General features: G+C 43.5%; 1 protein-coding gene across 1 annotated transcript in view; it reads left to right on the top strand.

Moving 5' to 3' along the window:
• SELENOS (selenoprotein S) overlaps nt 1–13,488 on the top strand; it is an 80,689-nt gene that overhangs the window by 25,049 nt on the left and 42,152 nt on the right. The window contains exons 2-3 of the mRNA XM_069222806.1: nt 2,980–3,105; nt 9,864–9,970. Of these exons, the coding sequence (XP_069078907.1) occupies nt 2,980–3,105; nt 9,864–9,970 (233 nt within the window). The remainder of the gene's footprint in view (nt 1–2,979; nt 3,106–9,863; nt 9,971–13,488) is intronic.

Raw genomic sequence — 13,488 nt, 5'->3', positions numbered from 1 at the left:
GTGTCCACAAGAGGGCAGTGTTGATCTTGGTACACCATATAACGTTGTTTATTCACATGCAGTGGCCCTGCAGATGTGAAACGTTGGGATTGTCCCGTCTGTGTCCACTTTGGGTTTCCGTCATAGGTTTGCATGTGCTACCAATAATAGCAAGGTGCTTAATCATCTATGGTTTCTGTCTTTCGAGCTCCGATAGTATCTATAGAAAACGTGTTGATAAAATAGATCATTCTAGTCAAGTTTACAGAGACAAATGTCCCCTTGGTTTCGCCTACTTACTAAAAAAAATAACGAGTGCGACGCTGTTTCTTTGGTTAAACTATTGTTTTAAAGCGAATTGGCGGGTCCACCACGTGGAGCTGGATGCGCAGTAATATTCTTTACTATCTTCTTTATACGATGACCTGGTGGCATTTCCTTCCTTCCCACGCCCCAGGCTTTGCTGTACTTATTTGGGGAGTACGTATGGGCACGTGCCACGCGTCCACCGGCGCTGCACTGTTCATTTATATAGCACTTGCCTCTGCCTTAAGCTCTTCTGCTTCGAAAAAACAGATGATGTTGTCACCCAACTCCTCCTCCATTGCGTTTCTTACCCCACTATACCTCCGTGCTTTTTGTATATATATATTGCAGAGCAGCGCTATGACTCGGTCAAGGCTGGATATGTTTAGCGTTTTTTTTTATTTTTTTTTATTTATTTAAGGCATGTTACACAGCAGCTGTGCAATATGTCTAAAAATATTTATAACGCCAGTCGGTCTTGCATAGTTTGCTTTGGCAGAGCTTGTTTATCTTGTGCTTGCGACTGACGTTTTTCAGTGTAACAATACTGCAGAACTGGTGTTACTATTGCCCTTGTCCGTTGAATCGACATAAAACACTTTGTAAGGATGAAAAGTTGTATTTGCCGCTATTCTTCAAACCTGGAACGTGTAGATCTCGACAGCACATGCTCAATTGCACTACATTTTTCCATTATGTAGCACAGGTCCTTCATGATATAGTCATGTGAAACATTTGACCCCTTCAGCGTGGCATTATATGTAACCCAAATGCCATGTTTAAAAGCCTAAGCAATATATATATTTAGAGGTGTTTCAGTGGTCCTCTCTCTCTGGCAGAGGGTTACGGGGTCGTGTTAAAAGGGAAGCTGTTGGAGAACATGTGATTGGATGTTCACTTGCACACACTAGCAGCCTTGTGACTGGCATGTTGGAAAACCGCATGCTTTTCCTAAAGACCATGGATCCTCTGCTTGGGAGTTCTAATCACGGTTCCCTGAATTAGCCACATTGTGTGATCATGAAGAAATGTTTTTACCTCAGCATCTCGTTTTCCTTCCCCACCAAAATTGTATACGTGTACTTTTTTACATTGTCATCTACCCTTGAACATTTGTATTCAGAGAGATGAGAGGTGCTTCCTACAGACCATAACACGATTACATAAGGAATACAGAGCATGCAGGGATGGTACTACATAGAAGAGAAGGTACACATTTCAGTTGTTCTGTACTAAAAAACCGACTAAGATAGCATACTTCTTCCTGTCCACATGTGCTAAGTAAAAGTTCACTAAAGAGAACAATGTAGCTTACTATTGGTGAAGGAAGCATCATTGTCCTATATTGTTGCCTGTGGCTAATGTAGTTGAGAAGGTACATGTGTTATTCCGTGTTCTTCAAAATATATTGATTTTTATGATTGGTGCTTATGGCCAATACGCGTTTCACAATATCTAGTTGCTTCCTAAGGACCACACTAATTTACATTTGCTCCACTTTATAACTCACTTTCGATTTCTGTTGTTTCTGAATCACTTCTTTTGGTTATACCAAATGATTTTGCTTTCATTTTAAATAAGAATTTGTCAAATCGACAACGTTACTCACAATTTGTTGCGAATTGCGCTGCAAAAGGGTGCTGAATGGGACATTATGCTGATGATTTTTACACAGTGCTGAAACACTGATTGCAGCCACTAATATATTGAAGGGCTGCTCCCTGAGCAAGACAGCTCTGGAGTTCTCATAGGGTCTGGGGGTTGCCTTATTAAACAAGCATTTGCAATGCAACGGAACTCACATTTGCTCGAGTTGGAGCTACTAGCGTTGTTAACACCTAACCGGACTTTTGCTTGCCACATAAATTGAAAGAAAATAATGAGCGCGATCACGCTATGTAAAACCCAGTGCAATTGTGCTGTGTGGAAAATAAAAAAGATAAATAAGTGCAGAAAGCAGGCTGAAAACATGGAGCCTTTCAGTAGTTGGCCGGGGAACTCGATGAGGGCTATAATCCAGAAAAGGCATGACGTATGCATGCCTTTCACTAATGAAATCAAGCGGAATTTAAAAGGCAAACCAACAAACCAATGAAAGTGACAGACGTGACATGGGCATGGGCATGGTTAAAAGCCCAAAGAGAGATTACAACAGGGACTGAGCGCTTGTGCGCTCGACCCTGAAAAACAGCAAAGATGGGAAAGCCGTGGGAGAAAAAAATTAACATGGAGACAAAATAGTCTCTCATGCAGTGAGTGCAGGATCTCATTTCAGCAGTGAAAGGATGCAATTCAACTAGTCCGAACGTAGTGAGACGCTAACACTCTTGGTGGGAAAGACACAAGATTAGCAAGAAAAGCCATCATATTAAGAGTAGGGAGATGAGATGGAAAAGAAAGCCACTGAATCAAGAGCATGGGATAAACACAAAGCCCACCCTTAGTCTATTTTGGATAAGGTAGATCTGTTTGCTAGCAGACAGCTAAAGTTGTCTGTAGTTAAGACATTATAATGCAGACATATGAACAAACCCATTTGAAAGTGAAAGATTAGGAACACAGTTAGGCACTCCAATTGCTTCAGCAAAAGAAAACTATTTTCACTGCCTTCTTAAAACATAACTAATATTTCATGATGTACAACGTGAGTTGTAGAGCTCAGTTTGTAACAGCATTTTGTTTTTGTTTTTCCAGTGGGCTGGGTGTTTACTGAATATGGCTGGTACATCTTTTTCTTCTGCATTGTTCTGTATTTGATCATCCAGAAGCTGTCAGGAAGAATAAGCCAAATGAGATCGACTGCACCTGTGGTAACTGGAGGTTTGTCCTGACACTTGTTTTAAGGAAAACATTTATCTTGTGTGCTGTGTTGTTTACTTGTGGAAACACAGTTTTGGATATGGTTTTCTTTGTATATTTGCTAATTATAACGTTTACCAATACATCAAGCATATGCCATTTCTCTGTTCCAGCTGTGGGGATTGAGCAAGCTTGGGGCACTTAAATGAACCCTTGAGTGTAGGTACCATAATTTTGCATCTGCAAGACTTTACACAGCCAAGTGCCGGTCTGCTGTGGTAACTCCCTGTACTACAGAGAGTGCTTTACCATTGTGGCAAAGTGGAAGTCCTTATGCCAGAATGGTGGAAAATACATTATAAAAGGCTGCAAAGAAACTTCATACAACCTCTTCTTCAAGGATTGGCCAGGTTCATAGCCCCCCCCCCCCCACCAAGGTGAAGGTATCCTGGTGAGTGTCTGGAATTAACAAGGAGAGCTAGGCAGACATCTGGCTGGCACATATTAGTTGTATGTGTGGGTGTAGGGTACCCCTAAAATCTTACACCTGAAAAAACCCTATGCCTATGAGTCGGTGGATCAGGGACTTGTTAAACCTCAATTTCATGAGGCAGTGTGTCCCAAAGTAAGGTGTGACTTAGCATATCAACAATATAGTGAAATCGGAAAGGACTGATTCAAAAAGTGAACTCTTGGGCGGAATTAGCTATTTATAATAATTCATTACAAAAATGTAATATTACAATCCAGGATAATTAAATGCAGCTTAGCAAGGATATAGGGAAACCAATTGTCATAAAGGCAATCTGTACAGAAAATGACAAAATCAGAGGAAAATGTCAAGTCTCAAATTTGCAGCAAGATCAGTAAGAAATCGGACAGCATCGCTAGTAGCATAGCCCCATGGGCTTCCCCACTCCCTCACCAAAAAATTTAGAGTTTATATAGAAAGTCTACCCATAAAATGGAAAGTGCAGATTCATTGTGGTGCGAGCAAAGAAATACATTTTCAGCAAATCATCATATTAGGTTAAAAAGTGTCATATAGTCTTATCACCTAAGCGCTATCCCACTACATGATTATTGATTCAGCCCCCTCTGTGTTAATGTCATCTGTAGGTGTCAGAACAAACTGGTTACAAAACAACAGTTGGCTTTTGTGAATGTACGCAATACTGCATGCAGGTGGTCGAACCTTGCAGAATAGATACATTTCTGAGCCCATGTTAGAGAGTCTTCTTCGAGAAGTGTTATTTCGAAATAAACAAACATGACTTGCTTGATTATGTACAGTTGAAATAATAAACGGAACACAAACATGATGAGGCATAATTTTGAACTTGAGGACGTTGAGACCTAGCCGAGGACTAGTTATCTTAAGCCAAATATTCATAGCTTTAATAGGTTATAGCAAAAACATTTCAAAGGCAATAGTATCATCAGTGTGAATTCGAGTGTAGATTAATTTTCTGCATGTTGTTAATAATGCACATTTCTGATTAATACACAAAAGTCCTGCATCACGTTTTGCCATAAAAGGCCTGTAGATTAAGACACTTTGGGTTCAGCGCTGCCATTCATAACCTGTGATACAATCGTTTTGGAGATCTAAGACAACCTTTTCCTAAAAGTAAATAGTGTTTTCCGCCTGCCACTGTGGAGCTGAGAATCTTCACCAGGGCCCAGCACATCACTGTGGAAAGCTGAACATCCTGCAGGTCACTCTGATTTGGGACACCTCATGGACACTGCTCACTTTGGACAGTCTCAAGGGCGTAACGCAGGCCCCTGCGGCGCAAGGTAGCTTCCAGCCTCCATGAGGGCCTCTATTTAGCCGAAGGCTAATGAATATCTAAATTCTAAGAGACTCAAAAGCCTTTCATCACATTCTGCAGGGAGGCCCTACTCTTTTCGAGTTAAGCCATGCTACAGTTTGAGAATCTAGTGCTTCACGATTAAAGCACTGGGTTGTCAAAGGAAGGGGATTTGGTGTAGGGTATGGCATCATGAATTGTACCGGTGCAAATAATGTATTGATGCCACAAATGGTACACAGTGATAAATATGATACATTCTGCTCAAACTGCATTCAGTTTCACATTTGAAGCAAATGGTTCCTAAAACTATTTAGTCGAAAGGGACAATAGTTTTGAAAAAGCAGATTAGAAGTTGAAGCAGATTTGAAAAGGGGTTAAGCTACAAGGGTATAGTGAGAAGCAGGAAGAGGAGAAAGATGGAAACCATACCTATGGGGTTGCTCTTACCCATCCTCCATTAGGAGGGGGATTTGTTTCATGAATTACCAAATAATTCGAATGGCTATTTCTATGTTAACTGCCTTTTTCAAATGCTTTGTGTCCAAACTTTGAGCTGAAAAAGTTGTTTTTATAATAAAAATATTTTAACTACAAACATACATCTGTTACAAATATGTCGAAGCTTTCAGGCTTCCACGAAGCCTTCATCAGCTAGCATAAAGAGACCTAATTTAATGGTGGCAGTGCCCTGCAGTGGGTTTGCATGGCCGGGTTTATGGCTGCATGTAGTACCCAGTAATAAGCTTCAGGCATACCTTTTGTAATAAGGCTCCCGTTGGTTTGTTATGCATTTCGGCACTGTAAGTTGCCAGATGCCTTTTGCAGTTGATAATCAAGATGGAATTACCGTGCAGTGTTATAGGAATTCTGTCACTGTCAAAAATGGACCGAAATGTATAGTAATCCAAACAGCACAGATTAAACAAGCATTGGCAAAGCCGATAGGTCTCGCCTATACAAGAGCTATTGGCTTTGGCAGTGTGTTTTATTTGCCATGTTGTACACCAGTGTGGCTGCTGTCCAGCATGGCTGAAAGGTCATGGCCTGGAGTATCAGAGTGGAGTGGGAGAGTAGGGTGTTGTAGAGTGGATTTGTTGGAGTTTTGTAGAGTCGGGGGAGTGGAGTCAGGGGTGGATTTGAGTGGGTTAATTTGAAATTGAGTGAGGTGGATTGGATTGAGGCGGATTCGAGTGGGGTAGATTAGATTGGATTGGGGTGGGACTGGATTGAAGTGATTGGGGTGGGGTGGGGTGGATTGGATTGGAGTGGGGTGGATTGGAGTACAGTGGATTTGATTGGAGTGGGGTAGATTGGATTGGAGTGGGGTAGATTGGATTAGATTGGAGTGGGGTGGGCTGGATGGATTGGTGTGAGATGGACAGAACTGGGATGGGGTGGATTGGAGTGAGTTGGTGAATTGGAGTGGGGTGGATTGGATTGGGGTGTGGTGGGCTGCAGCTGGATGAATTAGACTGGGGGGTGGATTGGACTGGAGTGGGATGTGTTGAACTGGGGGGGGTTGGATTTTGGTGGATTAGATTGAAATGGAGTGGATTGGAATGGGAGGATGGATTGGATTGGAGTGATGTGTACTGAAGTAGGATTGTGGTGGGGTGGGCTGGATTGTGGTGGAGTGGATTGGCCTGGGGCCCATTGGGTTGGCATGGGATGGATTGGATGGGAATCCGCTGGACTGAACCTGGGGTGGGGTGGGGTGGATTGGATTGGGGTAGAGTGGGGGTGGATTGGAGTAGAGTAGAGTGGGGTGGGGTGGATTGAAGCGGGGTGGATTGAATTGAAATGGGGTGCATGGCTTGAAGGAGTGGATTGGGGTGGTGTGGGATGTTTTGGATGTTTAGTGGGGTTAGCTGGAGGGAGGTGGATTGGATTGGGGTGGCGTGGGATGAATTGGAGTAGGGTGGATTGAAATTGAACAAATTGGGGTGATTTGGATAACGGTGGGGTGGAGGTGGATTGAGTGGGGTGCATTAGGGTGGGATTGGATTGGGGTGAGATGTATTGCATTGGACTGGGGTGGATTGGATTGGTTTGAGGCGGTTTGGTGTTGGCTGGGGTGGATTGTGGTGGAATGGAGTGGGGTGAATTTGAATGGGGCAGATTGTTTTGGATTAAAGTGGGGCAGATTGAACTAAGGCTGTTTGGAGTAAGACATATTGCTTTGGATTGGAGTGGGGCAGATTGTATTAGGGTGGATAGGGTTGGTGTGGGGTGGATTGGATGGGAGTGGGCTGGATTGCATGGGTGCGGGTGGATTGAATGGGAGTGTAATGGAATGGATTGGTTTGGGGTGAGGTGGAGTGGGTTGGACTGGGGTGTATTTTTTGGATTGTAGTGGGGGGATCGTAGTGGCGCAGATAGTTTTGGACTGGAGTGGGGCACATTGTAGTGGGATGGATTCAAGTGGGACAGATTGTTTTGGATTGGAGTGGGGCATATTGGAGTGGGGGGAATTTAAGTGGGGCAGGCTGTTTTGGATTAAAGTGGGTCAGATTGTTTTCAATTGGAGTGGGGCAGATTGTTTCGAACTGGGCAGATTGGTGTGGGGGCAGATTGTTTTGGATTGAAGTATGGCACATTAGAGTGGCCCATACTGTTTTGGATTGGAGTGGGGCGAACTGAAGTGGGGCAGATTAGATTGGGGTGGGTTGGTAGGGTTGGATTGGGGTGGGTTGGAGTGGATTACATTGGGATGTAGTGGGTCAATTGGAGTTGGGAGGATTGGGGTGTACTGTATGATTATCTGTTTAAGCATTTCAGAAATTACACATAATAAAGAAACAATGTCGCTTTGCAATATTTAGATCAAGATAATTTTCAACTTTTGAGAACAGTGCCCGCGAGCAAAAACAAAAGAAAACATAAGTGCAAAGTGAGAAAAGAGAACTTGGCAAAAATAAAGTTAGCTATAAAAAATAAAACTCTGCAATTTTGTTTGTCCTGCTGAGCTCGTCACAAGCATTCTGTTTGCAGGGCACTATAAGTTTAAAAAAGAACAAAATAGTACCTCAATCACTTCGAGAGCGGCAGACGGGCACAGATTAAGTTGAATCAATCAATACTAGGCCCCTGCTCCACACAGAGGAACAAAAATGATGGCAGGCCTGCACTGACAAATTACGAGGCTGAAAAGAGTGCCACACAGGCCAACAAATGGTAAGCGACAGGCGGGCTCCAAGCCCTTTACTGTATACAACAGTCTCGCAAGCGAGACATATGCGCTACTGAATGCACCTGCAGGTTCAACCCTAAAAACTGGAGTTCATCTCTACTGGCCTCTGTTTGAGTAGTTAAATTGGCTCCGAACGCCCAGTGAAATTTCCATGCACTGACTATGCAGATACCATGTGATCGACTATTCACCTTGGCTTACTTTCGCTTGAAATGTGTTGCAGACGGACATTTTTGCACACTAAAATTTCTAAATAAATCAGTACCCGAGGACTCGAAAGCTCATGCTTGTTTGTAACATCTGTAGATTAATTTTGCCGGTGCAGCAAAATATGTCATTGGATTACATAAAAGTTTTTTTCCGGACCGCACACAGGTGACCGATGCCTACATATAGACCCCAAACTCGTTTTGCTTGAAAACAAACAAAAAACAATTACGGGATTGCATTAATCTAGTTACAGACTGTTCTTTGGGACCATGTCTGTTTACCCAGCCAATATAAACATCTGCAAGGGTCTAGTTTTGTAGATATGTAGTATGAAGGTCTGATAACATTTTATTAAAATAATAGAAAAAGTAATCTTAAAATAATTTTGCCAGAAACCAGTTCCCTCTTTAAAAATAATAATTAAATTAAATATAAACACTACAGCCTAACATGGTGAGTACCACATTGTGAGGTGTCTGGTGCTGCTTACACAGTCCTCCTGTCACACTCCAAAAAAGACAGTGGCTGTTGCACGTGAAACTAGTTTCAAACTGTGAACACGCTACTGAACTGCACTGGTAGTTGGAAGGTATTTTCACTTAAATTTGATGGCATGTTTTCCCACCCAACAGTAGCAGCTGGCAAAAGGTAGCAATGAAAGTGGCGTCTGTCTTAGGAAGGGGTCACTTAATATGTATTTTTACTACTTTTATCCATGTTGGTCATGTTATTCTTAATTAGTATATTTTAATAGGTCAGATTAGCTAAAACAACAGTGATATGATGGGACATGTCTTCATACCCAATAACTGCCTGACGTGGAACGATTACTAACCAGATAACTATCTGCTGTGATTTGATTACTTTAAAAGTAACTGATGGAAACAGCTAGTGAGTTTGTCATCTCATTTTTATCTATGTGTTTATCCCACACAATTACTTTCAGTGGTACAAAAGCATGACCTGCTAACAACACAATTATTTATGCACCTTTTAAAAATGATCTCCATTTTGTATGAAAAATAGGCATTTGGAAAGTTAATAATCATTATGTCATAGTTTTACAGAGTAAAAGATGAAGTGAATAAAATATAAATAGGGCAGGACAGGGCATATCTAATGTGAGTAAAAAACGGAGTGTGCACAATTAAACACGTCATGTTGAAAGAAGACCATGAAAACAGCAGTTCTGTGTTCACATGTGGGATGTGAGAAGGGTGTGCAGTTATCTGAAATGATCTGTCTTTCTCTACTCCGCACTGTTTGAATCATGCATCCACTGTTCCTCTTGGAAGTTAGTTGTCACCACGTGTGAATCCTGACATCATTTTTGTATCTTTTATTTGCTTTATTTTTCAGTCTTCACATCATTTTCCATTACTGTCCAGATCTGGGAGCCAGATAACCTTCTAGTTGTCAGAAGAACGCTAAAAGTACAGGGCGCTTCCATTGTAGAAGTATTGGGGGGGGGTTGCAGTGGAGGGGTGGAGTTGGGGGAAGGTGTTATTGGAGCCACCTCTTCTACTTTGTAGCCACATATGTGACCATTTGAATTTCCGCAGATCCATCTGAGGTGGTGCGCCAGCATGAGGCACTAGTCGCTGCGCGTCTCCGGATGCAGGAAGAACTGAATGCCCAGGCAGAAAAATACAAAGAACGTCAGAGAGAGGTGAGGTTGGGTTGACTACTGAATAAGAATTGGCTCTCATTTAACATTCACAATAGACATCTCCTCCCTTACTGTATGTGATGTGCACTTAAGTTGTGTAACTGTTTAAACGCATGGGCCATCGTTATGTAGAAGTTGGAGTGTTTACGCTGTGCATAGTGCTGTTACACTGTCACTCCAGAAAACCAACAATATATTACTATTTCTCACTCTCTAGAGGCACTGTGTTCAGTTGCTTCCATGCACCTATATGTTGCTAAAGTGAAAGTTTATGTATGCTTCCTTTCACGATGCCAACATTTCAGATGTTTACTCAAGTACTTTCTTCTCTTTAAAGAAAGAGATCGACCATAAAGCAGTCCTTGTATGTGACATTGATGGGATAGAACTGGAATAGCATTAGTTTTTATTATTTGGCATGCCTCTCGTGCACAACTGCCATGTTTGGCCTTTTGGCCCTATTGTCATTTGCTTTCGAAGCCAGAGTTTGCAGGTGTATATTACGTTGAGTTTGTTGTTTATAGCAGGTTTGGACGTCATGTATTTGGGGCAGAGATGTGCACCCATCTTGGTGCAGATATGATGGCATGCGAAGGCGTGAGCTTTTAACAGAGATGCATATTGGATTGTTTAGGTGTCACAGATTTAATGCAAAGGTCAAATTTAGTGTAGACATCCAAAAACTTCAATGGTGGAAGGGTATGTGCCAGTATGTATTTATTTATATATATATGTATATATATATATATATATATATATATATATATATATATGTTTGATGGCATGTGTAGCTGCCGATACACATGCTGTGCATTATCCTGCCATCTAGTGTTGGGCTCGGAGTGTTACAAGTTGTTTTTCTTCGAAGAAGTCTTTTCGAGTCACGAGACCGAGGGACTCCTCTCTTTCGGCTCTATTGCGCATGATCGTCGACTCCATCTTAGATTGTTTTCTTTCCGCCATCGGGTTCGGACGTGTTCCTCTTCGCTCCGTATTTCGGTTTGGGAAAAGTTTGTTTAATATCAGAAAATTCAGCGGTATTGTTTGCGCTCGGTACCGGGTTAGTGCTAGCACATCGACACCAAAGAAAGAAGCGTTCCGGCGGTCCTTCGGGGCTTCCACTCCTCGGCGGGGCCTGGTCGACCCGACCGCGTCCATCTTCAAACCTCATAGACCGGACCCCCTTCCGCTTCTGCCCCAACTGCCATGCAAAGTATCCTTATACAGACCAACACTTGGTCTGTAATCTGTGTTTGTCTCCCGAACACAAAGAGGATACTTGCGAGGCTTGCCGGGCATTTAGATCCAAGAAAACACTGCGGGATCGAAGAGCTAGAAGGCTCCAGATGGCGTCGACACCGGCCGGACACATCGACGCCGAAGAAGAGGAGAGGTTCTCCATTCGAGATTCGGACTCTGACGAGTCCGAGAGTGAGCAGCCGAAAATGCAACAAACCGTGAGTAAACCAGCCCCGGGGAAAACTCACACCAAAATAATGAAGGCCAAGTGGACGCCACCGCCAACAGGCCATGGCTTAACCCGAAAACACAGTGACCAAACATCGGCACCGAAGAAGGCCTCGCAACAGCCGAAGACATCCGACTCCGGTCGAGATACTGGCTCCGAACAGACTCTGCACCGAGAGTTCGGCACCCCGAAACCCAAAAAGGTTTCCTCAGAGCCAAAAAAGACTGCTGAAAAGATTTCAGTGCCGAAACATGCAGCCTCGGAGCCGAAACACAGCTCCTATACAGAGGAACAAGGCCTTTCCACACAATTACAAGGCCACAGATTTGAACAAGAACTGGGCATCGGAGAGCCTGACCATACCCAGAGGAGGCTCCATATACAAAAAGACACGGGGAAAATAAGAACTCTTCCTCTAATAAAGATGAAGCGGAAGCTCGCATTCCAAGAAGCGGAAATGCAGCCAAAAGCGAAAGTGGCTAAAGAAAAAACGCCACCACAGTTTTCGCCACAACAATCGCCAGCGAACTTGCCACATCTGTCCCCAATAGCAACACCCCCAATGATGCAGTCACAAACGCACACAGGTATGAGCCAAGATGACCCGGATGCATGGGATTTGTATGATGCACCGGTCTCCGACAATAGTCCCGATTGCTACCCGGCAAGGCCACCACCACATGAGGACAGTACTGCTTACATGCAGGTGGTTTCCAGGGCAGCTGCATTTCATAATGTAGCATTGCATGCAGAGCCCATAGAAGATGACTTCTTGTTCAACACCCTGTCATTTACACACAGCCAATACCAAAGTTTGCCAATGCTGCCAGGCATGTTAAAACACGCCAAACAGGTGTTTCAGGACCCAGTCAAAGGCAGAGCCATCACACCTAGGGTGGAGAAGAAATATAAACCTCCCCCTACGGACCCTGTATACATCACACAACAGTTAACTCCTGATTCGGTGGTAGTAGGAGCAGCCCGGAAAAGGGCAAACTCACAACCTTCTGGAGACGCACCACCGCCCGACAAGGAAAGTCGGAAATTCGATGCAGCAGGCAAGAGGGTGGCAGCACAAGCAGCCAATCAATGGCGAATTGCCAATTCGCAAGCGCTACTGGCAAGATACGACAGGACACATTGGGATGAAATGCAACATCTCATTCAACACCTTCCCAAAGAGTTCCACAAACGTGCCCAACAGGTTGTCGAGGAGGGCCAAACTATCTCCAACAACCAAATAAGGTCAGCTATGGACTCCGCAGATACGGCGGCCAGGACAGTGAACACGGCAGTAACCATCCGTAGACACGCATGAGATTTAAACCAGAAATCCAGCAAGCTGTGCTGAATATGCCTTTCAATGAACAACAATTGTATGGGCCGGAGGTGGATACTGCGATAGAAAAACTGAAGAAAGACACGGACATGGCCAAATCCATGGGTGCGCTCTACTCCTCACAGAGCAGAGGCACTTGCAGGAAGCCGCACTTCAGAGGGGGGTTTCGGGCCCAAACCACAGAGCCTTCTACCTCACAAGTCAGACCCACATATCAGGGCCAATATCAGAGAGGAGGTTTTCGAGGACAATATAGGGGTGGACAGTTCCCTAAAACAAGAGGGAAATTCCAGAGCCCAAAACCCCCACAAACCAAACAGTGACTTCAATGTCACAAACCCCCACCACACAACACCAGTGGGGGGGAGACTTACAAATTATTACCACAACTGGGAACACATAACTACAGACGCATGGGTCCTAGCCATTGTCCAACATGGCTATTGCATAGAATTCCCACATTTGCCACCGGATGTGCCTCCGAGAGCACACAACATGTCCAAACAACACTTAGATCTGTTACAACTAGAAGTCCAAGCATTGTTACAAAAAGAAGCAATAGAACTAGTACCCAATCATCAAAAAGGAACAGGTGTTTACTCCCTGTATTTCCTAATTCCAAAAAAGGACCTCAGAACACTGAATCTTTACATCAAATCAGATCACTTTCACATGGTGACACTTCAAAACGTGATTCCCTTGCTTAAACAG

The sequence above is a fragment of the Pleurodeles waltl genome, chromosome 3_1 (genome assembly GCF_031143425.1).
Source record: "Pleurodeles waltl isolate 20211129_DDA chromosome 3_1, aPleWal1.hap1.20221129, whole genome shotgun sequence".
NCBI classification, from domain to species: domain Eukaryota; kingdom Metazoa; phylum Chordata; class Amphibia; order Caudata; family Salamandridae; genus Pleurodeles; species Pleurodeles waltl.
The sequence above is the reverse complement of the archived record's forward strand: the minus strand, read 5'-3'. Positions and strand labels throughout refer to the sequence as shown.